Source organism: Thamnophis elegans, chromosome Z (assembly GCF_009769535.1).
Source record: "Thamnophis elegans isolate rThaEle1 chromosome Z, rThaEle1.pri, whole genome shotgun sequence".
In the NCBI taxonomy this organism is placed as follows: Eukaryota; Metazoa; Chordata; class Lepidosauria; order Squamata; family Colubridae; genus Thamnophis; species Thamnophis elegans.
This window is the reverse complement of record NC_045558.1, coordinates 21,233,922-21,259,435: the sequence shown is the minus strand read 5'-3', so window position 1 is coordinate 21,259,435 and position 25,514 is coordinate 21,233,922. Positions and strand designations below refer to the sequence as shown.

Genomic DNA, 25,514 nt, shown 5'->3' with positions numbered 1-25,514 from the left:
CAGCTGCTATCAAATAATGAACATGTATTGTAATATGTACAAAGCAAGTACCATATTTTTCAGAGTTTAAGACGCACTGGAGTATAAGACGTAGCAAGGTTTTGAAGAGGAAAATTTAAAAAAAGTTTTTGCACTCTACAAACCTCTCGTTTTGCAAAAATGGGCCCGTTTCCCCCACCCCCAAAAGGCATGAATAGCCTTTAGGGAGCTTGCAGAATGCTTGGGGGGGGATGAGCAGAAAATGATCCATTTTTAGCAAAAACAGGCTTGTTTTTCATTTTAAAAAGGCATGGATAGCATTTAGGAAGCTTATAGAGTGCTCCTAGGGGCTGGGGGAGGTAAAATTGAGCAAAAAACGGGCTGTGAAGGCGGTGAGGTTTTGGGAAGCAAAAAATGCTGTATTCAGTGTATAAGACGCACCCAGATTTTCAGCCTTTTTTTTGAGAGAGAAATGTGTCTTATACTCCAAAAAATACGGTATGTTACACAGGATTATATTCTAGTCTTACAATATGGCAGAAATTGTTGCAAATAGAAATCCCCTCTAAAAGCCACCAATAATCTGTTTTTTAGATATTAATGGCATTGCCTTCCTCATATCATCAATTTATTAGTGAGATAGGCATAAGCTGCTCTTACCTATGGTAATAGTGAAGCAGTGTATTTCCTTTATCAATGTAGGGCAGCGTGGGGGGAGGGGGATGAAGAGGGGATGGTTTTGTGTGAGGAGCCTGAGCACACACACCTCACGTGAGTGGGGCTGCAAGCGCCAGCACTGGCCGTTCGCACAGAGCAGTTGTGAATAGGCCACAACCGGTAGTGGGCCATGGCCCACAGTTTGGGCACCCCTAATGTAGGATTTTGTTGTGGATTCAATTCGATGTACTTTGCCATCTGGGCCACTGAATACATTTTCCAGGTGGTCGAATCAAGCCAGCACTTTAGCATGGCGGAGTCATATCCTTTCCACTCCAACACTGTTCTATACATTCAAAAGTAACCCAGCTGTATAACTATCTGAAACAAGCAAAATACTTGTGCCAAACCAGAACAAGTTTTGACAGATGGCTAAAAGCAAGTAAACCCACTTCTTCCCCAGTCCCTGCTCACACTAAGGGGAGTGTTTAGTTAATGGGAGGAGTGGTAAACCAGATTGGGGGAATCTAGCAATCTCTGCTTTTACCATGGCCTGTATGCCTTAAATAAGGACAACAGGGTTTGCCAGTATCTCTCACTTGGCAGAATAGGGATCACAATTTGGGTGAGCAAATTGTACGATCGAGTCAACATCAGTTCTCTTGACTGAAATCTATGGATAGCACTTAAGTGGTATGTGAAGAAGGGTCTTTTTCTTATTTGTACCTAAAGGTGACATGAAACACACTGTTATCTGTCTATGACAGGGGTGTCAAACTCGCGATGTCAGGTCATCACATGACCTATCAGAACTTTTATAGCCTTTGCTAAAATGGGGGTGGGGGTGGCCAGCTCGTGACACATCCAGCCTGCAGCCCGCGTGTTTGACACCCCTGGTCTATGACATTGCATTTACCGGTATCTCCTTTCCAGGTGAGAGATGAAACAGCCTTAAATTATTTTTAGCCACAATAATGCAAAGAAAATTAATTTCTGTCCCTATCCCAACCCCAGTTCCAATAGAACCACAAGTTCAATAAAAGTAGCAAAAATTGGTTACAATTGGTTGTCCTGGGGAGGAGCGCAAATTTACCCCTAGGCAGGATCAGGATCATCAATGAAAATAGCTACTTTTATGTGGTTTAGTTTTGTGGATAACATCTCAACAACAAAGAAAGACTCTTAAGAAAATGTAGCGCACCAAATAAATTGTGACTCTCTTCGGCCTGTATTCTGGGTATGGCTGACTCAGAAGCCTTGTCGTCTCTTTCCTCTCCCGCCCATGGTTGACATTCCGTCTTCCACAATTTTGAAGTATGTTTCCTAGTAAATTTAGAGCAGTTTGCACTTACAGTTTAAGAGGATAATGCTGTTTTCACCTTCTCCACCCTCTTCTCCTGACATATTGCAATTAATGCCTGCTTACTCAGCATCCTGCCCAGGCAGACAAAATGCTATCTTTGCCCTGGTTTGGCTCCAGTGAATATTTACCAGCCTCCCTGAAGCTTTTATATAGATTTCATTTCTATTAAAATAAAAAAAGCTGCCTGCTTCCCTGAATGGATCCTCTTTCTCCATATATTCAACCAACCCCATTCATTGGGACATCAAATTATATTGTTGTTGCTATATCTGAGCGCATGGGATGCTGAAGAACATAGTATGTTTAATACAAATACTGGCTTGTTTTACATTCGGTTGCTTTGAATAGTCAGCCTTTAAGAGGAAAGAAGAAATAGGATGGGTGTTTATCTACTGGGATGGGTGTGAAAACTGAAAGCATGTCATCACTTCCAGCACACGTGTGCACACTCACCTGTCAGCCCTGCCCACTTTAATAACCCTTGTCTTCTCAGCAGGATTAATGCATTTCTTTTCAGAGGTATCAAAATGAGACAGGTGGTAAGTATTTTTCCGAAGATCAAAAGTGCTGCCATTATGGGCCACCTCGAGTGATAAATACAGGGGCGGTATATGAAAAATGTACATCAGGAGGGGTTACCTCTTCTCTAGGCAGTGCCTGCAAATTTTCTACTCACCTGACCCAGTTCTTGAGGGAGGGAGTGCTGAAGGGTCCCTCCCCTTATGAGGTTCTTAGGGTGCGGTGAAGGAGCAGGCCTTTCCTTGGTGAAATACTTTCTCCCCAAGCCACTGTTTCTCAACTTTAACCATGTTAAGATGTGTGGGTTGTATTATATTCCAGGCAGTATTCCTGGCTGCAATATTCTGGGAGTTAAAAACTACAAATCTTAAAATGACTAATGGGAAGCATTGCCTTAGAAAGCGTAAGTAGCACTCACCTGGCTGCAACAGGCAAAAATTGCTTCATTTCTATGTGCTTTCCATCTTAGCTGGCTGAATGTAGCAATTATCTTGAATTTTAGTGGGGACTTTAGCATTGCTACTGACAGTTATGCTTTGTTTTGGGAAGTATTGCTATTATTCTATTTCTATTTTGCCTTTTTTATATGTAACTTAAGGCAGTGAACATACATAGTTCTGCTTCCTATTTCCCAGTTTCTGTGAGGTGAGAAAGTGTGACTAGCCCAAAGTTATACAGGCAATTTATATGTCTAAAACCTAGAACTCAAAAGTTTTCTAGTTTCTAGGCCTTAAGCAATACCCACATTTTTTTCAAGCTTGCAACTTTAAGATATGTGGACTTGAATCCCAGGATTCCCCACATAGCATATTTGTAGTTGAAATCCACACATCTTAAAAGTTGCCAAGTTGTGAAAAAATGGTCATCAGTCACTTTTTTCAATGCCTTTGTAACTTTGGTCACTAAGCCCATTATACCACCTTTCTTGCCACAGTTCTTAAGTGAATAAATGCAGCTGATAAGTTAGTAACATAAGTGAATCTGGTTTCCCCATTTGACTTTGTCAGAAGGTGATTATATGACCCCAGGACACTGAAACCATCATAAATACGAATCTGTTGCCAAACATCAAAATTTTGATCCCGTGACCATGAGGATGCTGCAACGGTTGCTAAGTGTGAAAATGGTCGCTAAGTGTGAAAAATGGTCATCAGTCACTTTTTTCAATGCCATTGTAACTTTGGTCACTAAGCCCATCATATCACCTTTCTTGCCACAGTTCTTAAGTGAATAACTGCAGCTGGTATTTTGTATTTTGGCTAGAATCTTTTTTTAAATTGTCTTAGACTATTTAAAAAAAGATTCTATCCATAATACAAAATACCAGCTGCAGTTATTCACTTAAGAACTGTGGCAAGAAAGGTGGTATAGTGACCAAAGTTATAATGGCATTGAAAAAAGTGACTGATGACCATTTTTCACACTTAGCGACCATTTTCACACTTAGCGACCATTGCAGCATCCTCATGGTCACGTGATCAAAATTTTGATGTTTGGCAACAGTTACAATTTATATTTGTAAATTGTAGTTATGTTGAAATAAAAAAAATTACAATACTATTTTTGCGTTGTATGAAAATTTTTGTTGCTCTGTATAAAATTTTTAATCAAGCCCCCCTCCCCTCCCCAGGTCAAATGTGTTCCTCTTTACCAATCTGAAAATCTGGTCACCTTAACCATACAGTAATATCAGAGATTTCTTTCTGGTGACTTGGTGCTACATTCACATCATTTTCTTGACAGTGATTCCGTATGGCAGTGCTTCACTTTTGATTCTTTTAGGATGCTTTCCAGCATCCCATCTAGCCTATAAACCTGCATCAATTAGGTCTACCTTTCTTAGTTTTTTTTTGAGAAGAGCTAATGGGAGCTAGATTTACAATTATCTGACAAAAAGTGCAAAGCTTTGAAAATGAGGAAATATACAACGTGATAAAGACAATCCACCTACCCAATCTTGGTTGCTGTGTTCCATCTTCCTTTCTACCTTCTTCCTCCATATTTTGCTATTTTTCTACCTTCTTCCTCATCAATTTAGGGAAACCTAAATTGTTGTTGGGTTAACACAGTCATTCTTAGCTTCTTATCCAAATGGAGTCTCTATGTTCAAAATCCGCAAATATCACTCTCATGAAATAGATGTGTAATATCAATTACAAGAAATAATTCCACCATAGTGCTCTTTTTTCTCCCTGCCATATAACTTTATTGGATTACGGTCCACCCAGTTACTTATTTCTATATTTACTTCTTGTACTATATTAAGATAGAGATAAAAATAAAATGATATTAGTTAGCATGAGTCAAAATGGGTTGCTCCCGGTTTGGCCCAGTTTGGCCAATCCGGTAGTGGTGGTGGCGGGAGGCTCCGCCTACCCACCCGGACGCTTCTGCGCATGTGCAGAAATGTTGTGTGTGAGCACGAGCGAACCGGTAGTAAACCGGTTAGCAACCCACCACTGGCATGAGTATGATGGAAATAACTATAATCAATGTTATTATTGTGTGTGAGTGTGTGTGTCTATATCTATCTATCTATCTATCTATCTATCTATCTATCTATCTATCTATCTATATCCTAGAAGACATGTTAAGAAGGAAATGAAGAAATTAATAAGATTTAACTGTATAATGCATTATAAATTATGGAAGAATGCAGCACAGATATTTGTGCCCAGATGACACACTGCTTAAGGAAAGATGGACTGTATGCATTTAAAAATTGGGGGGGGGGGGGGGACTTTTACAAAAAAAAAAAAAAGAATTCCATCATGACCTCTTACAGAGCAAAAAATAACAATCTGACGTTTCATTCAGTGCAGCAAAGTAAAGCTTATGCCAGGTTAGTCTTTGTCCCTCCAATATAATCCTTCGAACGAAGCTGAATAGATTTGACGCATCCATAGCGACTCCTTGACTGGAAACGCGTTTTTTTTGTAGTCTGAGGAAGATTGACCCTCGCGCTACACTGTCCCGTTCGGTTTCGGTCGCGGCGCGCAAGCGCACTGCTCTCCTTCCTTTCGGCAGTCATGGCTGCCCCCACAGGGACCTTGCCTCTGTTGCTTCAATGGCGAGGATTGATTTTATCCCGCCTGGTTGTGGCAAAGAGGCGGATCGGTGCGATCCGATTCAGCTCCGCGGAAGCCGCTGCGGTGTCCGTGGGAGAGCCGCAGGCTCCGGGCGGCATGGCGCCGACGAAGGGTAAAACGGGGAGTCTCTTATTTATTTTTTTCGGACGGTAGCCAGCTAAGGGAAGAGGCGAACGGTTAGGTCCCGCATGGAGATCGGCTGGTGTAGATTTTCGAAATGGGAGATGAATGCCGTTTACTCTGTATGGTCCGTGGGTTTTTACCTACGAAGAATCAGACTGGGCAAAGGCCTCTCTGAGGGGATGGCATTAGAGAAAGCGGATCGGGAGAAAAGGAGGACCACGAGGTGATGCCTTAAAGGGCTCTCCAACTTTGGCCGCTTTAAGACTTGTGGACTTCAAACCTTATAATTCCCAGCCAGCTTTGCTGGCTGAGGAATTCTGGGAGTCGAAGTCCACAACTCTCAAAAGCGGTCAAGGTTGGAGAGCCCTGCCCTAAGATGTAGGGGAGGATTTTTATTTAATTATTTATTTTGGTTTGTCAAGCGTGTATGAGAAAACAAGTATAGTAAGAATATAACATATAAGCATATAAGTATAGTATATATATGTATATACATAAGAAATGAGTAGAAATAAATGGGGACAGTAGGACAGGGGTGCTTATGCTCACCCCTTTTACAGACCTCTTAGGAATGGGGTGAGGTCCATGGTAGACAGTTTAAGGTTGAAGTTTTGGAGGTTTGAGGATGTAACAATAGAGTCAGGAAGTGCATTCTGGGCATTATCCACTCTATTGCTAAAGTCAACATACATATATATACACACGCATATCTATACATACATACATACATACATACATACATACATACATATATTATGTCTATGTATAGATATGTATGTGGGTATGCATACATACACACATATATACATATATATATATATACACACATATATATGTATATCTCTGTGTGTGTATGTATATATGTATGTGTACGTGTGTATGTATTGATGGATAGATGGATGGATGGATGGAGAGAGAGAGAGAGAGAGAGAGAAAGAGATAGAGATAGAGATATATATATATTTTGCTTTCTAGAGGTTCGTGAGAATCCAGTCAAGTGTACCTTATGTGAACAGACTGCAAATGAAACATAAAGAGTTAATGGATTGAAACCCAACAGCCTAGCGAAAGAGAATTGAAATATCAAGTTGAAATACCAAACCAAATATCCCAAACGTGCTTTTCCCCCCAAAAGGCCGCTGGGCTTTCTTTTTTTCTTTTCCTTCCATGTCTTTCAGGAAAATCAAAGAAAGTCCAGTTGCTTTTTGAAAAAAAGCACCTTTGGGACAACCATGACTGAAAATCTCCACAGACATCAAACCAAATAAAATGTTCTAAACAGAGCAAATAAAATTTAAAACATTAAAAAAAAAATTCTGAAAGAGTGATTGTTTTCCCCAAATACAAGTGTTGATATTTTAGAATCACTTTAGCAGTGCACTGGAATCACTTTTAGGAGTTGTTTCTTAGCTGATAATAGTTAATTACTTGTATCTTGCCTTTATTGTTTTTACAAATAACTCAATGCGGCAAACGTTCATAACATTATCTTCTATTAGTAATTAATATCATTAATAGCAATAGCTCTTAGACTTATATACTGCTTTACATCCCTCTCTAAGCGGTTTACAGTGTCAGCATATTGCTGCCAACAATTTGGGTCCTCATTTTACCCACCTTGGAAGGATAAAAGATTGAGTCAACCTTGAGCCGGTGAGAATCGAACTGTCAAATTGCTGGCAGCCGGCAGTCAGCAGGAGTAGCCTGCAGTTCTGCATTCTAACTACACCACCACCACTGCTCATATCAATATAATTAATAATCACTATTATGTAGTGGTTTATTCCAGTATGAATGTATTCTTTTTACGTTTCTGGATTTCACTAAAAGAAGTTCAGAAACACTTCTGATAACTTGCCTCACGGATAAACACAATGCCTTTCTTGAGCTGAGATGCCATAAAGTTGGCCAAGTTTCATTATAATGTCCATATGCATAAAATGCAGGTAAATCAAAGTTTTCAGATGTTTCATTTTCTTACTGCATGTTAGATATATTTCTGTTTGGAACTGCAACTGTTGACAATACAGCTGTGTCGATGTGAGCATTTAAATCTAAAATTTTCTTTATAACCTGTTCTTTAAGCATAAGCCACAGGATTGAATACAAATAGTTCTCAACTTTCAATCATTCATTTACTGACTGTTTAAAGTTATAATGCCACTGAAAAAAGTAACTTATGACCATTTTTCACACTTACAACCATTACAACATTCTTATGGTCATGCGACCAAAATTCAGACAGTTGAAATGTCCTGGGGTCATGTGATCATTTTTTGTGATCTTTCATAAGCAAAGTCAATGGGGAAGACAAATTCATGTAACAACCATGTTATTAACTTAATAACTATAGTGATTCACTTAATTGTGGCAGGAAAGGTCATAAAATGGGGTAAAACTCATTTAAAAACTCTTGCTTAGCAACATAAAGTTTGGGTTCAATTTGAGCTCAATTGAGGTCTACCTGTAATGAAAAGTCTACAATTAGATTCATAAATTTCTAAAGCCGTGAGTTTTCACTGACCTTCCTATTCTGTTCTGCAAGAGATGCCTGAGATAGTCAGTACTTCGATCGAACAATGCAACATTCTCATATGGATTAAGATCATAATAGCCTCAGCTTTAAATTCAGCTCTGATATAATGCACACTTTGTTACAAAAGTTATCATATACCCAAAGTCTGCCCAGATCCTTTCAACTGACAAAGTATTGGTAAATTTAGTGTTTTTCTGTGCTATAAGTCAATGTTGGAAGAGTTTTAACTTGGAAACGTTTAAAATTGGATATCTTGAGCTGGATATTTCCAAATTAAAAGCTTATTTAGTAACTGGCAACATGCTGCAAATCTCAGCATGCATCTCTCTAGCTCAGTGCCCAAGTGTGCTGAAGTGGAATTCTGGGATTTGAAGTGTAGATACATTAAAATTGGAAGATTGAAAAACACAGCTGTAACTGCATAACCAAGAATATGAAAGAAAAAAAGGCCATCCAAGATAACATTTAAAGGCCTGCATCCTTTTTATTCTGATATATAAAATAATATAAGTATTTTTTTCCTTTTATCAAAGCACATTATCTTAGAATAAACATATTTCATACCAGATTATTACCCGATCTTTCTGAAGTTCCTCTAACTATTTTAATAAGTAACATTGATAATATTAACCATATAAATCTATCCGAAGCCAGACTGGTGAAAATTGAACCATGCATGGTGACATGGCGTCATTTGCATAATTTTCATTTGCGTAATTGCTAAATTAAAAAAGAAATCAAAATATATGTTTGGATTTACCTGAGTTCTTTGATTTACTTTTTTCAACTGCATTCTCATGATTTTACAATTCTTGTAAAATTATACTGAGGTTCTTTGTTTTATATTAGGTGGTTTTAGTTCAAAGATTCTTTTTTTAAAGAGCAATGATAAAACCATACTTTGACAAAATTGAGTTGATAACCTACATCTGGGATTTATGTCATGTTGAACTATATCTCTGCATTCTCCCTTTTAATATATTTTTATGAGGATGTGGGTCGTACATCAGAATCCCACATTAGGTTTATTGATAAACATTGATGATCACTATCCTCTTGTTTTTTAAATCTAGAAGAATAACATTTCTTATTTCAGTCAGTTTGGGAGGGGGCACAATTGATTCAATTCTTTCAAATATTTGCCCTTTTTTGAGGTTAGTCACTCATACTCACTTCATGTGTTGAGCTTGGTTGTTTTCTTGCAGATGTTGAGCACTGATGATGTTACCTAGTTTGGATAATAAACGTCTGCAAGAAAATAATCAAGCTCAGAGAACATCATGGATTCCTCATTTCAATCCTGAGCTACAAATATTCTTTTTTATTAGCACTTAACATGTTTTTTGCTAAAGGTACTCTGCAAATAAATGGGACATCAAACCCTGAAAAATTAGCTTCCATATCAATTCAAACTACATCACGAATTTGGTTCCCAACTTCCCCATTTCACAAGAGTTCTGTCTCTTAACTCTCACTGGGATTTGCTATGAGGCAGTAAAATGCTATTTTAGATATTGTAAATACTAACAAACACAACAAAGATACCTCTACTTAATCAACCCAATCTATTTCTCTTGATAAATTTGCTACATCATCAGTGAAATAGTTTATAAAGAACAAGTCAGAGAATTGTTCAAGAGGGACTCAGAGAAGAACAATGTAGTGCTTTGCAACCCAAACCTTTTATTTCTGTATCGAAAACTTCTTACAGGTAATCCTAAAAAACTCCTTTAGTGTGTCATCTGAGTTTCTCACATTAGTCTCTTGTTCTCCTCCAAATCTAGATAGTGAAAATGACTCCAGGAAAAAGACATTCAGTGAAATTCTTGCAGAAAGACAAGTAGAAGCACAGAGGACTGTCTTAATAAAGTGTCCCCCCAATTTCAATACCAAGGCTTTTCTCAAATACTTATCACAGCATGGAAATATTAAGAATCATTTCTTCTATAAAAGTAAAGTAAGTATTTGAAAGGTTAGCAACTGAAATCTAAATATTTAAGGTATATGTATTTTCAAGTAGTATAGGCCTCAATGGATGAGTTTAAGAAAATCCCTCTTTTTCTGCTTTGTTATTATATTAGTTGGCATAATAATTATTTTTTGACATTCTCTTTTTTTGCCCTGAAGGATTTTAAAAGAAGTTAAGTATATCAATCTAATGGACTTGTCTATCTGAGTTGGGAGATCAATTTAACTGTTAAATCCTAATTCTTTAAATAGTACATCTGCATTCTCAAACTTAAGCTCTTATTCCTAATATTTTTTTCCTGTTTCTTCTCTCATGTTGCTTCAGGCTATGTATGCGGTCATAGAATTTTCTGAGAAAGAAAGCATAACTTCATTGCAGGATGTCATTACAATTCCAGAATTTAAGGATGAACACCCTATTCCATTTAAATCTAGAATCCTTACCTTGATGTTGAAAAAACAATCAGACCCCATTTCTGAACAAACCCCAATTCTTTGTCATACACAAACCTCTCTTCCAGTTGAATTGCTGGTGAAGAAACTTTGTGATGCCGAAAGTGTAAGTTCATGCAGTAATTATTTTGCAATTCTTTGATAGCAAATAAGCAGGGATTTTTTTCTTTGAATATGTAACTGGAAAATGGGTTGTAGCTAAATACTGAGAGATCAGTATTGATCAAAGAATTTGTTAAAAGTGCAGGTGTTTTTAATAGGTACTACAAACGATCAATACCCTGATTAAACTTGTAAAGGAGGGGGAAAACCTCTAGCTTTATGTAGAACTCTATTTTGGGGCTTGCCTTGCTTGCCAAAAGAACATGGACCCTGGGTTTATCTCAATTGTCTCCTCCGAATACATAAGAATTCCAGTCCCTGGTTTTTCTTCCAGAGGAGGGTGCAGAAATTGGACCAGATTCATATCCATTCTCACATGGCTTCTGAAGGCTTTAAAAATTATGTGAGAACAAGGTATGCTTTTGGGGTAGTCAACTATGCGTGATTGCTGGTGTTCATTCAAAATGTTGTAGCATATTACCTTTGACACATGCATCATAGATTTGCCCTCACTGCCTTAGAGGAAAAAGAACATTAAGATATTAGTTGGCATGGTAAGGTAGGAGTTTATTTTTTGCTTCCGCTTTCCTATCCTACAAGAAAGTGACACACGGACTGGCTTCCTACATTGTACTAATCGCCCTAAGTTAACTCTGAGTTAGATATCAATTTGTATCAAAGCACAGAAAATCAACTTGTATTACAAATTTATCCAGTTTCATCACTGATCCAGATAAGTATTTTCAGGAATATTTCCAGCAATCTTTAAAACTACACTTTGAAGAAGAAATATAATTCTTGTTGGAATTCAACTTTTCATGCATTGGATTTCTGTGCCTATAAACCTTCTGACCACACAGAGCAATAAATATTGGGATAGTTAGCAGAGAACCTTTTATCTCCTTTCCTTGTTTAAAAGATTCACTTTGTGTGTCTCAGTATAACATGTCTTGTACCAATTAATCTCATGTTTTCAGGGCTTTCATTGCTCCTTGCTGTCTCAGTTCTCCTTATCTTCTGACTTTGAGCTGTGCAGTTCAAGTACCCATCTGACTTGCTTGTTCTTCTTAACATACGCTAGGCTCATAACTATAGTTAGACTTAAGAAACTGTGGTTCCCAGTCACTGTGTTATTTCCTAAATAAAACACTTTTTTCCCCCTTCCTACAAAAACCATTCTCAAAAAATACTTTCTAATTCTTTCCAGGGTATAAAACTATCTGCTGTCCAACAGTTCTAGAAACCAATTTGGGGAACTTGTGCAACACAGTCAAATTAACTAGGATTGTCTTGCTTCTGTAGACTTGGTATATTTCTGGTACATAATTATGTGGCGCCCTTTTTCTCACAAATTTAGCCATTTTATCTTTAAAAATACATAATGTTCTTGGCAATCAGCAAGAACAATAAAATTGTAATGAAAGAACAATGCCAGCAAGATGCCAAAGCATTCTGAAGAAAACGGCAACAAGAAACTATTTGCTGCATATTTTGAACTGTTTCTCTTCTTATAGAGTCAACAGCCGGTTCTTTCAATACAGACTTAAAAGATTATTTTCTTGCAGACTTGTCTATATAGAGGTTGTATCGTCTGTTAATGTTTTAGCTATTCTTCTAAGATTCTTTAAGGGTATATTCTGTAAAGGTTAAACTTGATGCCATTTCTTACAAGAATACAGTTGTAAAAGGTTAGGCTGCTTCTTACAAATATCTTGAGTGCCAGATACTTCAAAACTGAGATATTTCCTCTTTTTATTATTGTTGCTATTCAGGTGAGTGACCAGTTGTACCTGCTCACAAATGAATGTCAGTTGACAGAAGAAAATACCAAGCTCCGGTTTTTAGCCTGTTCCTTAATTCAAGACATTGCAAGTGCCTATGTTCCAGACTGTATTGTGAAGCCTTTTGGTTCTTCTGTGAATACCTTTGGCAAACTTGGATGTGACCTAGATATGTTCCTGGAGCTGGATAAAGTTGGGAAAAATTCTGCCAAAAGGGTAAAATATTTTTTCAAGTGCTATTGGCAAAATGACTTTAATTGTGTTGTGCTGGGATAAACATGAGGCCATGACAATAGCATTGTCCTCTGCAGTTGGTCTGATTTCTTGACTGATCCCCAGATTTATCTCCCACTGTTCTTAGTTTTTAAAGAGCTGTTTACTTCCTCGATACGCTAAGTGTTACTCTTAATACATTTGAATTATCGTATTTTTCGGATTATAAGACACACTGGAGGATAAGACGCACCAAGATTTTGAAGAGGTAAATTTTTTTAAAAAAAAACTTTTTGCCCTCCCCAGCACCCAGGAGCATTCTAGAGGCCTCCCAAGCCATCTGCACACCCCATTTTTTTGTGAAAACCAGGCATGCAGAGAGTTTGAGAGGCCTGCAAAATGCTCCTGGGGCCGGGGAGGGCAAAAACGCTACCCGGGGGTTTGGGAGGCAACAAACGGGCCCGTTTTCTGAAAAAAAAAGGTGTCCAGAGGGTTTGGTAGGCCTGTAGAGTGCTTCTGGAAGCTAGGGGCAGGCAAAAACATCCCCATTTTTGAAAAAAAACGGCCTGTTTTTTGCTCATTTGTGCCTCCCCAGCCCTCAGGAGCACTTTGCAAGCCTCCCAAACCCTCAGCAAGTCCATTTTTGCAAAACACGGGATTCACAGGATAGGATTTTGGAAGGCCAAAAATACTGTATTCAGTATATAAGACATACCCAGATTTTCACCCTCTTTTTTTGTGGGGTTTTTTTTCTTATACTCCAAAAAATACAGTAGTTATGCTCCTATATATATTTTTTAAAAAAGAGCTGCTGCAGGAAAAATCAATATATTGTAAACTGGTAGACTTTAGAACTGTGTTTTGCAAACTTGGCAACTTAAAGATAGGTGGACGAATTTCCCACATGCTTCTCACTAAGTAGCCTCACTAAGCAAATCGCTTTGGTGACCACTTCTTCTAGTGGGATCTCTCAGATTTCTGGCAAAAATAAAATAAAAAGAAGCTCTGACTTTTTCCTATCATTTTTGCTTGGATTTTTCTTTTCCATTGACTCTCTTCTTTGGAAAAGGATCATTTAAATATACCTGTCATACTTTTTAAATGGTTTTAAATATTTTATGTAATTTTTTTAAATTTATATTTTTAATTGTCATATTTATAGCTTTGTTTGTTTCAGTACTTTGAGAGCTTTTAAGCCCTAAGCCTCAAGCATAAGCTGAACGGTAAGAAACTAGGCCTGGGGAAACCTAGAGTTTCCCCTTTGATTTCCCACATACAGCCTTGAAACTTTACCGCATTAGTCAACAAAGACATATTTCACAACAGGAGGAAGCTGCGCTTTCCTTTGTGGCTGATGAGCTTTGTATTGTCGCTTTTGTTCCATTGCTATAAGAAAATGTAAACCCAAAGCGTAAAATTGTGCTTTGCTATTCACGGTCTTTTGAGTTGCGTGCAGGAAATGGAATGAGGCATTGCAACGGTTTCGATCTTTCCTGGCCTTTTTCACATCCATACTGATTATTTGAGCCTTCGGTTCATCACTGACTGCCAGGATTAGTCCTTTCCTTAGCCAGGTTTTTTGGAAGTGGTTTGACCTTGCCTGCTTCTTAGAATTGAGAGAGAATAATTGCACATGGTCACCTACACATAGCTTTGTGTCTAAGGCAGGACTACAGGTTGTCCTCCACTTACAACCACTGGTTTAGTGACCAATGGTTGCAAGTTCAGAGTTACAATCATGGTGAAAACAAGGGACTTACAGCCAACTTGTCCTTAAAACAGTTGCAGTATCTCTGGATCAAAATTCGGGTACTTGGCAATTGGTATGTAATTGTGATGGTTGCATCATTTGGGGGGGGGGTCACGTGATCGCCATTTGTGACTTTCCTAAGTGACTTCCAACAGTTAAAGTCACCAGGGGAAGTCAACCATGCGGTTTACTTAATGACCAAAGCAAAAAAAAAAAAAAACCCACCCTAAAATTGGGCACAACTCAACAACTGCCTTGCTTAGCAACAAACATTTTGGTTCTATTCTGGTCGTAAATCAAGGATTTACTAGATCTAGAGCTCACAGTCTCCTGGTTTCTAGCCTGGCGCCTTAACCACTATACCAAACTGGTCTTCATGGGCATTGCTTTTTACTTGCATGTCTTTGAAGAAAGAGTGAAAATTCCAGCACCAGGCAGCTGTAAAGATGTCAGAGTTCTAGGTGCTTTATAGCTGTACTGATAAATCTTGAATTTTCAGGTAAAGGCTGGGAGATTATAGAAATCGTGTCTTGCGAATCAATATGTTGTTATTCTGTGCCACAACCATCACCATCCTCTCAAAAACTCTTCAGTTGTCAACTGGCTAAATGTCTCTGTCTGTCTCTTTGTTGCTCTTTCTGCTACAATTGGCATGAATTTAAATCTCAGCCGTTAGTATTCCCCCCCCCCCTTTTGTGCCGCTTAAATGCATGATATTTTATACAGAACAGATTTGATAGGCCTCTGGCTCTATGTGCTTAAGTACATCTCTAAGGTTAATGCACAGATTCTCCTAAATTTAGTTATTGGTACTTAAATGAAAAAAAAAGAGGTTTATTGTAGTGATTTTTAAAATGGCAACAAATAATATATTTGTCCCTGTGCAAATAGGTTGCAAATCACTTGTAACTGATACTATTATCTAGTTACATATTAGAAATGTATATAACTGCATATAAAGAAAACCTGTACAAAATGTTTTATAGATGGTTAAATAAGAGAAACAGAAGTTAGAACTTCTAAAATTACAAGATAAAGATTATTTTTATTATTAGGGTTGATCACTATAACTTATTTTGATTAATTTTGATTAATATTAATAAATATGTATCAACATTATGAGGAAAATTACTGTCATGAGATTATTATTAGAGAATACTATTATTACTATGATGAATATTACTTAAAAGAATTGTAAGCAGACAGCACACTGTTTATATGGATTTTGCACTTGTTGCTCTTTCTATTTATATTAATTTTAAAAAAAAATAGAAATATGGATAGAAATGGAAATGTTTACATGCAAATCAGCTATAGTGTAATTTTTTCAGTGCAAAAGAAGGCTGCAGAATCTGATTCTCCAGATATACAACTGCACTTCCCATCATCTCTTGCCATTATTCCTGCTGGCTAGGGATGCTGTGACTTATGGTTTAACACAGTGTTTTTCGAACTTAGCAGTTTCAATGTATATGGGCTTCAATATCTGCTGGCTGGAGAATTCTGAGAATTGAAGTCCACATATCTTTAAGTTACCAAGTTTGAACAAGACTGGTTCAGCAGTATCAGAAAAATCAGAAATTCCCCAGCTTTGATATAATGGTTGTCATTGCATCTTCTCCAACTATGAGTACACGGTATTATAAAAAGGCAGATTCTGATTGAATCTATTAGAAACTATTTTCTGAAATGTACAAGCAGGTCATCAAGGTAATTATTGCTCAAAGAAGTGGGGAATTTATTTTCTGTGCTGTACCAAAGCAGAGACAGTACAATTATTTGCCAAGGGATCATTTACTTTGGACTTCTCGTGAGCCGGGAGTTGGACTTAGTCAGTAGCCTAAATGAGGCCTTCTGAGTTTCCAGAATTTGAGATGTTAGATTCTCAAGTAACTTTAAAAAAAAAAAACTTTATTGAAAATTTTAAACATTAAAATACAAATACCTTTAAAAATAATTTTGTATAAGTTACGATCCTTTTTGACAGTACTAACATAACCATTTGTTATTCAAATACATTTTTATACGTTCCTAATTATTCCTGTATCTATACATCTATAAGAGCCAAGGTGGCGCAGTGGTTAAATGCAGCACTGCAGGCTACTGCTAGATCAGCAGGTCAGCGGTTCAAATCTCACCGGCTCAGGGTTGACTCAGCCTTCCATCCTTCCGAGGTGGGTAAAATGAGGACCCAGATTGTTGGGGGCAATATGCTGACTCTCTGTAAACCGCTTAGAGAGGCTTGAAAGGCCTATGAAGCGGTATATAAGTCTACTGCTATATGTTTCTAAGCTGTACATTTCATGTTCCTATTATTTATCCATTGATACCAGTTAACCCAAACTGTATAATATTCTGAGTCTTCCTTGTCCCTTAACTCCAATGTGAGTTTATCCATCTCAGCGCAATCAAGAATCATTTGGATTATCAAACAGTCTGTCGGCACGGTATCACTTCTCCAACATTGTGCAAGTGCTATTCTCGCTGTTGTAATTATATGCAAAATTAAATATGTTATCTCTTTCGTATACCTTCCCTTAATAATCCCCAGAAGGAACAGTTCTGCTTTGAGCTCTATTTGGGTGTTTGTAATTTCCTGTAACCATTTTTGTATTTTAGTCCAATATTTTTTAGCTTTTGGGCATAACCACCATGCATGAAAGAAGGTACCCTGCGCCTGTTTACATTTCCAACAGTTTGGATTTAAGTTCGGATACATTTTTGCCAATCTCGTGGGTCTAAGTGGGAATGATAAAACATTTTTTATTGGTTTTCTTTGTATGAGGCAGATTTTGTTACTGTGTAATTTTTATTCCAAGTAGCTTTTATGTAACGGTACGTGTGATATCCAAGTGGACTCATGTAGGACTCTGGTGGAAGCTGAGCCCTGATCTCAAAGGAATTGCGGAATCCAGCACATCTGGAGGGCACTAAATTGAAAAGAGTTGATGTAAATCAACCTGAGCCACATGTTTTGTATTGTTTAAAAAGTTTAATATAAATTTACATTACAGGAGGTATAAGGTGAATTTTAAGAATTTAAGAAGTTCAGAGATGTGCACACAATACTATAAAAGCAAACAAATGAGGTTTTAGTTGCCATGCAACTTTAATTCGCATTCCAGTAAAAATGGCCATTATCTGGAAACATTTGTTTTTCCTATGGTTAGCTGTACCCCGCCTTTTGCCTAACGGGGGAAAATCTGACAATAGTTTCCAAAGCTCCCACTCCTTGTTTCAGCTTTGGGAATGGGACGTCTAATTTGTGAATTAATTCTTTGTGTGGTTTTCTTTTGTGTTAGAAAACAAGCTCCTTTAATCTAATTTACCAAATGAAGAAAGCTCCTTCTGAACGAATAGCATGCCAAAGGATCCTTAATGTGCTTGGTGAATTTCTTGATAACTTTGGACCAGGATGTGAGGGTGTCCAGAAGATACTTAATGCTCGTTGTCCATTGGTGAGATTTTCCCATCAGCCTTCTGGGCTTCAGTGTGATTTGACACTAAACAACCGGTAAGCATTTTTACAAGGTTTTAAAATTACATTTTCCCTTTTACTATTGTTACTGCTTTTTTTATAGTCTGTCTATCCTCCAGGGGAATTATATTGTACTGCCATTTTTTGCTCACAACAGTAATTGTTCATGATCAGTTGGATGGATTAAGAAAAGATGCCCCAGCCACTCTGTGAGCTTCCATAGCTAATGGTGGACATGAACCTGAGTTTTCCATTTCCTAATATCCCTAATACCCCTAAGATGTGGTTAGGGTTTTTGATCATATGATCAAAACTTCACTGTTTGTATAAGTATCACAATTTTCATAAAGGGGTATAACTTCTGTCACATGATTGTGGACACCATCTTGACTTTTTTAACATTCCCACTTTCCCAGAGATCCTCTCCCTAGCAAGTACAATTCATCTGGAGGGCTTTGTGGCAGACTAACAGTAAGCCTGTGGGACGTGGTGGCTCAGTGGCTAAGACTTGTCGATCAGAAAGGTTGGCGGTTAAAATCCCTAGTGCTGCATAACAAATTCCCATTACTTGTCCCAGCTTCTGCCAACCTAGCAGTTTGAAAGCACGTAAAGATGCAAGTAGAAAAATAGGGACCATCTTGGTGGGAAGGTAACAGCATTCCGTGCACCTTCGGCATTTAGTCATGCCAACTACATGACCATGGAGAAGTCTTCAGATGGCACTGGCTCTTCGGTTTTGAAATGGAGATGAGCACCGCCCACTAGAGTCAGGAACGACTAGCACATATGTGCGATGGGAACCTTTACCTAACAGTAAACCTAATGGCTGACTTGAACCCAGATCTCATCATCTGAGCATTGCATGCCTCACATAGTCCTTGTTCTAGAAATAGCCAGAACAGACATAACATTCAGGATTTAATACTTCATTATTTATTTTATAAATGGTTAAGACAAACCATGGATTTTTGTCCAAACTTGGATTATTCAGAAAGAACCATTTACTTACAATGGCCACTAGGAGGAAGCAGATCTCTTTGGAATAATCAATTCATTTTTCCTTTGAATCTTTTTTCCTTTGGTTAATGACTCAATCATGAATTTCCGAGAGAGAGGAATTAGCTTCATTCTATTGAACGGATCAGTATCATGTCTTAGCTAAGAATTTATGGGCCGTGTATCATTTCTCTTTGTGTGTATGGTGATGCTTCTTTGTTCCTAGTTAAAGCAAGTCCTTTCCATTCTCACTCAAGAATTCTGTTCCTTTTTTTACTTGTGTTCTGAAACTAACTGATGAAACAGGGAAGGGAAGTAACATCATTTGCCACTTAACAATGTCCTATTACAACCTATTTGTGAAAGGTATTTCTGTATTGTATATAAATTGTGTTCAAAAGCAGCCTTATAAAAGCCACTTCCTTCTCCCCTTGATATGGTACCCATGAGTTTTTGCACATAATACCATTATGTTGTGGTGCAATTTTTCAGCCAAAAGCTAGTAAGGACTCTGGTTTGGCTTATTTGAGGACACTTATTAATTCTGGGTAACAGACTGTTTAAGACAGTCAGTTGAACTGTTGCCAGTTGAACTGGCTCACTAGGCTCATACATCTAGGATTCCCGAGCTGTCTTAAACTCATTATTGTTACTGCTGTCCAGAAAAAGCAATCTTGTTTTTAAAGTATTTTTAATACTTTACTTTAATACTTTAAGTAGTAATTTTATGGTAACAAATACTTTGTAAAAATAATAATATACCATGCAAAACATGCTAGTCACCAAAAAGAAAATGTAATCTGAACATAGGGCAACACAATGTTCATAAATAAGCATTTGTTAAAATTGCAATGTACAATCAATTATTTTTCAAACAAGGCAACTTTTAAGATGCATGAGTTTCACCTCTCAAAATTCCCCAGCCAGCAAATTTGGTTGTTAAAAGTCCACATGCCTTAAAATGTTGCCAAATTAGAGAAACGCTGATCTAAATAGAATGTTCCAAATTTTCTTTTCAAATCAAATATACATTATCATATACCGTATTTATATTACCGTATTTTTCAGCGTATAAGATGCACCGGAGTATAAGACGTACCAAGATTTTGAAGAGGCAATTTAAAAAAAAAAGTTTTTGCACTCTGCAGACCTCTCAAAAATGGCCCGGTTTTTTGTTTTGTTTTTTGTTTTCAAAAAAAGAGCATGCATAGCCTTTAGGGCGCTTGCAGAGTGCTCCTGGACGCTGGGGGCAGAGGGAAATGAGCAAAAAAACCAGCCCATTTTCCCCTCATTTTTGCCTCCCCAGTCCCCAGGAGCACTCTGGAAGCCTCCTAAAGGCTATGCATGACCATTTTTGCAAAGTGGGCGGGGTTTCAGAAGGCCAGAAATGATGTATTGTGTATAAGACGCACCCAGATTTTCACCCTCTTTTGAGGGAAAAAGGGGCATCTTATACTTTGAAAAATACGGTAAATGGTAACTTTTCAAACATATTTTTACTCTTTGTATAGTGTATTCTCGATTAGTTTAATGTTTTCTTCTTAGAAATTGTTTTCCTTATTGGACTTCCATTTTTGTATGCGCTTGCGTTAGATGTTGTGTGAAAGCTAAAATATTAATGTAGAAGAGAGTCTTTGTAGTATTAGTTCAAGGTTGATGCTCTCTTGCATACGTTTCATTACCTAACTAGATATACTGGTAATGCTACCTAATCAGGTAATGAAACATATGCAAGCGAACAACCAAGCAAGGACTCACAGTTAAAACATTGTTAGCTTTAAATAAAGTTACTACAATATATTATCACTGCTACTGTAATTTCCCTTCCATTTTTGATCTTCTTATGTTCCGACAGAATTGCCTTGAAAAGTTCAGAACTCCTTTATGTCTATGGCAGCCTTGACCCTCGTGTGAGAGCTCTTGCATTCAGCGTACGATACTGGGCGTGGAATCACGGACTTACAAGTAGCATCCCTGGTGCTTGGATTACCAATTTCTCTTTAACCATGATGGTCTTGTTTTTCTTACAACGAAGACAGCCACCCATTGTTCCCACTTTGGATCAACTGAAGAAATTGGCTGGTAAAAGAGTGATTAATTTACTTCGTGCTGGAGAGCCACTGTTCATGAAATGTTCCTTTCCTTAGCTTAGTGTTTCTCAACCTCAACAACTTTTAAGACAAATGAACTTCAACTCCTAGAATCCCCCAGTCAGCTATTCTGAGTTCCATGATTTTACAATACAATACAATGCAATGCAATACAATACAATACAATACCAGAGTTTGAAGGGACCTTGGAGGTCACCTAGTCCAACATCCTGCCTAGGCAGGAAACCCTACACCATTCCAGACAAATGGCTATTCAACATTGTCTTAAAGACTTCCAGTGTTGGGGCATTCACAACTTCTGGAGGCAAGCTGTTCCACTGATTAATTGTTCTAACTGTCAGGAAATTTCTCCTCAGTTCTAAGTTGCTTCTCTCCTTGATTAGTTTCCACCCATTGCTTCTTGTCTGTCCCTCAGGTGCTTTGGAGAATAGTTTGACTCCCTCTTCTTTGTGGCAACCCCTGAGATATTGGAACACTGCTATCATGTCTGCCCTAGTCCTTCTTTCTATTAAACTAGACACACCCAGTTCCTGCAACCGTTCTTCATATGTTTTAATCTCCAGTCCCCTAATCATCTTTTTTTTTGTGCAAAAGTTCATTTATTTCAGCAATGCAACTTAAAAAGTGAATTATTATATGAGATAAGACTCATTACATGCAAAGCAAGATAGTTCAAGCCGTGATTTGTCATAATTGTGATGATTATGGTATACAGCTCAGGAAAACCCCAAATCCACCTTCTCAGAAAATTAGAATATTACATGCAATCAATAAAACATCTTTGGATCATCAACCCCCTAATCATCTTTGTTGCTGTTCTCTGCACTCTTTCTAGAGTCACCACATCTTTTCTACATCATGGTGACCAAAACTGAATGCAGTTTGTCCTTACCAAGGCATTATAAAGTGGTATTAACACTTCACGTGATCTTGATTCTATCCCTACAAAATATCCCTATTTTGTATAACCCTTCACAGAAATGCTAACTTGTTGATGCTGAATTAATGAAGCTCGTAAAATTACTTCTTTTTTTCAGATGCAGAAGACAAGGAAGTAATTGAAGGATTTGACTGTACGTTTGTTAGTAATTTGAACAAAATTACTCCAACAAGCAACACAGAAACATTAGGTAAGGAGAGAGGCATTTTCAATATTCCCACCAATTAATTGAGAATACTGGTTTTGTTTTTCCTGTCTATTGACTTCATGGCTATTTCATGTTTCAGATGTACTTCTTGGAGACTTCTTTGAATTCTATGGAAATTTTGCCTTCAATAAAAATTCACTAAACCTCCGAAAGGTAACTGCATTAAGTAATTTTGTAGAGAAGCCTTTGGCATCTTTTGAAAAAACAACAGCTTGTCATTAAAACCATGGGCAAAAGCTGTGATACTGAGCAAAGCATCAGTTAGCCTTGTGCTGATAATTGGGATTTTCTAACTCATTATTCTATCCAACCCTCCTCATCAAGGCTCTTTTGGGGAAGGAGATGCTCTGTCCTCAACAGCCCTTTACACAGTCGAGAGCACCATGTCAAAAAAATCTTTCATTAGAAAGCAGCCACTAAAGGGTGGAGAATCAGGTTTGCCTTCTGATCATTACTGGATGCTAATGTTTTAGATCAACAGTCTGGTGTAAATGGAGGACCTATGGGGAAGAGATAAAGAGGACAAGATGCAGTCTTTATTTATTTGTTTATTGTTTTATTAGATTTGTATCCTGCCTTCATTTTATAGAGCTGAAGTCTCACAACAACAATTCTGTGAGTTGGGCCAGGCTAAAGGAGAGTGAGGATGTTCCAAAGTCATTCAGCTGGTGTTCATGACTAAGGGAGGACCAGAATTCATCACCTCTCAGTTTCTAGCACGATAACCCGTCCACTATTACAAACTGTTGCCTCTGAACCTCTTTTTTACAGGATCCCCGTGGTGTAAGATTGCATATACTGCAGTTCAGCAGTAAGCCACCGGGGGTGCAGTTACTAAAGGAAGGAAATAAATTCAGCCTCAAAATATATTACTACAAGTACTCCTCGACTTACAACCGTTTATTTAGTGACATATTAAAGTTACAGTAGAATGTGGGGGGGGGGAGAGAAGACTTATGGCTGCTCCTCGCACCTAGGGCTGTTGCAGCGTCTCAGTAGTCACGTGATCAAAATTCAGGTGCTAGACAAGCAGCATTTATACAAGCAAGCTTCAGCGTCTCAAGTTCTCAAGTAGGGGACTGGAGACTAAAACATATAGAGGACAGTTGCAGAAATTGGATATGTCCAGTTTAATGAAAATAAGGACTAGGGGGGGACATGATAGTGTTCCAATATTTCAGAGGTTGCCACAAAGAAGAGGGAGCAAAGCTATTCTCCAAAGCACTGAGGGAATGACAAGAAGCAATGGGTGGAAACTAATCAAGGAGAGAAGAAACTTAGAACTGAGGAGAAATTTCCTGACAGTTAGAACAATTAATCAGTGGAACAGCTTGCCTCCAGAAGTTGTGAATGCCCCAACACTGGAAGTCTTTAAGAAGATGTTGGATAGGCACTTGTCTGAAATGGTATAGGATTTCCTGCCTAGGCAGGGGGTTGGACTAGAAGACCTCCAAGGTCCCTCCCAACTCTGTTATTCTATTCTATTCACATGATCGCCTGTTGTGATTTTCTTAGGTGGCTTCCAGTAAGCAAAATCTATGGGGGAAGCTGGATTCATTTAACGATCATGTGATTTACTTACTAACTGCAGTCATTTGCTTAACAACCAAACCAAAAAAAGACCATAAAATCCAGCACAATGACAATCTTCTTGCTTATCCATGGAAATAGTGGTTATAAGTTGAAGACACTAGCTGCTTTAGTGTCCTTGCAAAACCAAGGTGTCTCTTCCCTCTGTAGCAACTCAGTTCATTTCTTTCATTCTTTACCTTTCCATCTTCCGAACAACATAAATTAGCCTGTATGAGTGGTAGGATATCTCTTCTGTATGTTGTTCAATCTCTCGCGTAAAGATTGTTCAGAGAGGAACCTGAAGTTTGACTACTTAAGGATTTTGTTTCTCCTTTTCAAAATCTGCAGGGGAAGGAGCAGAACAAGCCAGAGGCCTCTGCCCTCCATATACAGAATCCCTTTGAAGAGAACCTTAACATCAGCAAGAACGTAAATGCTGCCCAGCTTCAGCGATTTGTGAGCCTGGCCAGGGACGGTGCCTGGACTTTACAGCAGGTGGAGAAACGCCCTTCGGACAACTCCAAGCCTTGGGGCTTGGCTGCCCTTCTACAAGCGTCCGAACCAGGACGTGTCGGCAAAGGCTTCAAACGACTGAGTGTGTTAAACAGTGACCGAGTGAAAGACTTGCTGAACTCCTTAAAGATATAGGCCAATGTGCAGAAAAGGCTCCGAAGTATGGCAGTTGCTATGGGACTCTCCAGGTTTACTCTTGAGGAGCCAGGCTTCTTCCTAGTCTAAAACGGAAGGGGCATCTGCAATTGGACTGGGCTCTTTCTTGTTGGGTCGTTTAGTAAATTCTCCATTCACCTTTTACAGATCATGTTTGATACAGGCCAGGAAAGAAGAATATACTATTGGACGTGGAGAGGGGGGGGGGGAGGTGCTAGAGGACCCTGAATTGGATAACTAAGAAAAAAATTATTTAAAAGCATCTTCATGGAAGATCAGATTCGCTGACATACTGACACGCTGCAGCCATTTTTCTTGAAGTACTTACATATATTTCTGCAAATTGTTTTTCATACCCATAATGGAGAAATAAAATAAGCAAAACAAAGTGATTGAGCTTTTATTGTAAGAATTCTTGGTAACTAAAAACTGTCTGAGGAGTGATAATTTATCTAGTTATACAATAAGAACTAATTACAAATGGCATTTCCATGCTGCAGAGAAATATGTCGTTTTAAAAAAAGATGAGTACTCTTAGCAATAGCAGTTAGACTTATATACCGCTTCATAGGGCTTTCAGCCCTCTCTAAGCGGTTTACAGAGTCAGCATATTGCCCCCACAGTCTGGGTCCTCATTTCACCCACCTCGGAAGGATGGAAGGCTGAGTCTTACCTTTTGGATCATAGTGTACTTTTGTTTTCAAAATCAACTTTAATTATGTTAAAGAGAAGTTGAAATAAGCTGCAGCCTCGCTTCTTGATGCCTGGAATTTTATTAATCTAATTCAGGGCCTTCTATGCAGGTTATGACCAGCTTTCTTGTAACATTTTAAACTCAGAGTCATTCAGGGAGTCTGTACTTGTGTAGGAGTTTAAAGCCTAATATGGGTCTTCAGCTCCTGTCAAGGGAAAAATCTCCCCTTTGATTTCAGAGGGGAAATGTGGGAGAAAGGCACACCACACTTATACCCCCACTAAAATGATTTGCTTTTTGTATGTTTTTGTAT

The 25,514-nt window shown here is 38.1% G+C and overlaps 1 protein-coding gene across 1 annotated transcript; it reads left to right on the top strand.

The window, feature by feature from the left end:
• The first annotated feature begins 5,534 nt into the window (after positions 1–5,534).
• Positions 5,535–24,899, top strand: MTPAP (mitochondrial poly(A) polymerase). Its single transcript, XM_032237160.1, has 9 exons — positions 5,535–5,719; positions 10,051–10,223; positions 10,560–10,793; positions 12,562–12,786; positions 17,836–18,047; positions 20,863–21,089; positions 22,156–22,248; positions 22,346–22,419; positions 24,187–24,899. The coding sequence occupies exons 1-9, from the start codon at positions 5,548–5,550 to the stop codon at positions 24,484–24,486; spliced, it is 1,710 nt and encodes a 569-aa protein (XP_032093051.1). The 5' UTR covers positions 5,535–5,547; the 3' UTR covers positions 24,487–24,899.
• The last annotated feature ends 615 nt before the right edge of the window (positions 24,900–25,514 follow it).

Bases quoted from the DNA above. Each gene is read 5' to 3' on its own strand.
- MTPAP (XM_032237160.1), top strand. From the start codon at position 5,548: ATGGCTGCCCCCACAGGGACCTTGCCTCTGTTGCTTCAATGGCGAGGA. The intron at 18,048-20,862 runs GTAAGCATTTTT...ATGTTCCGACAG, and splicing joins GATTTGACACTAAACAACCG to AATTGCCTTGAAAAGTTCAG. The intron at 22,249-22,345 runs GTAAGGAGAGAG...TTCATGTTTCAG, and splicing joins AAGCAACACAGAAACATTAG to ATGTACTTCTTGGAGACTTC.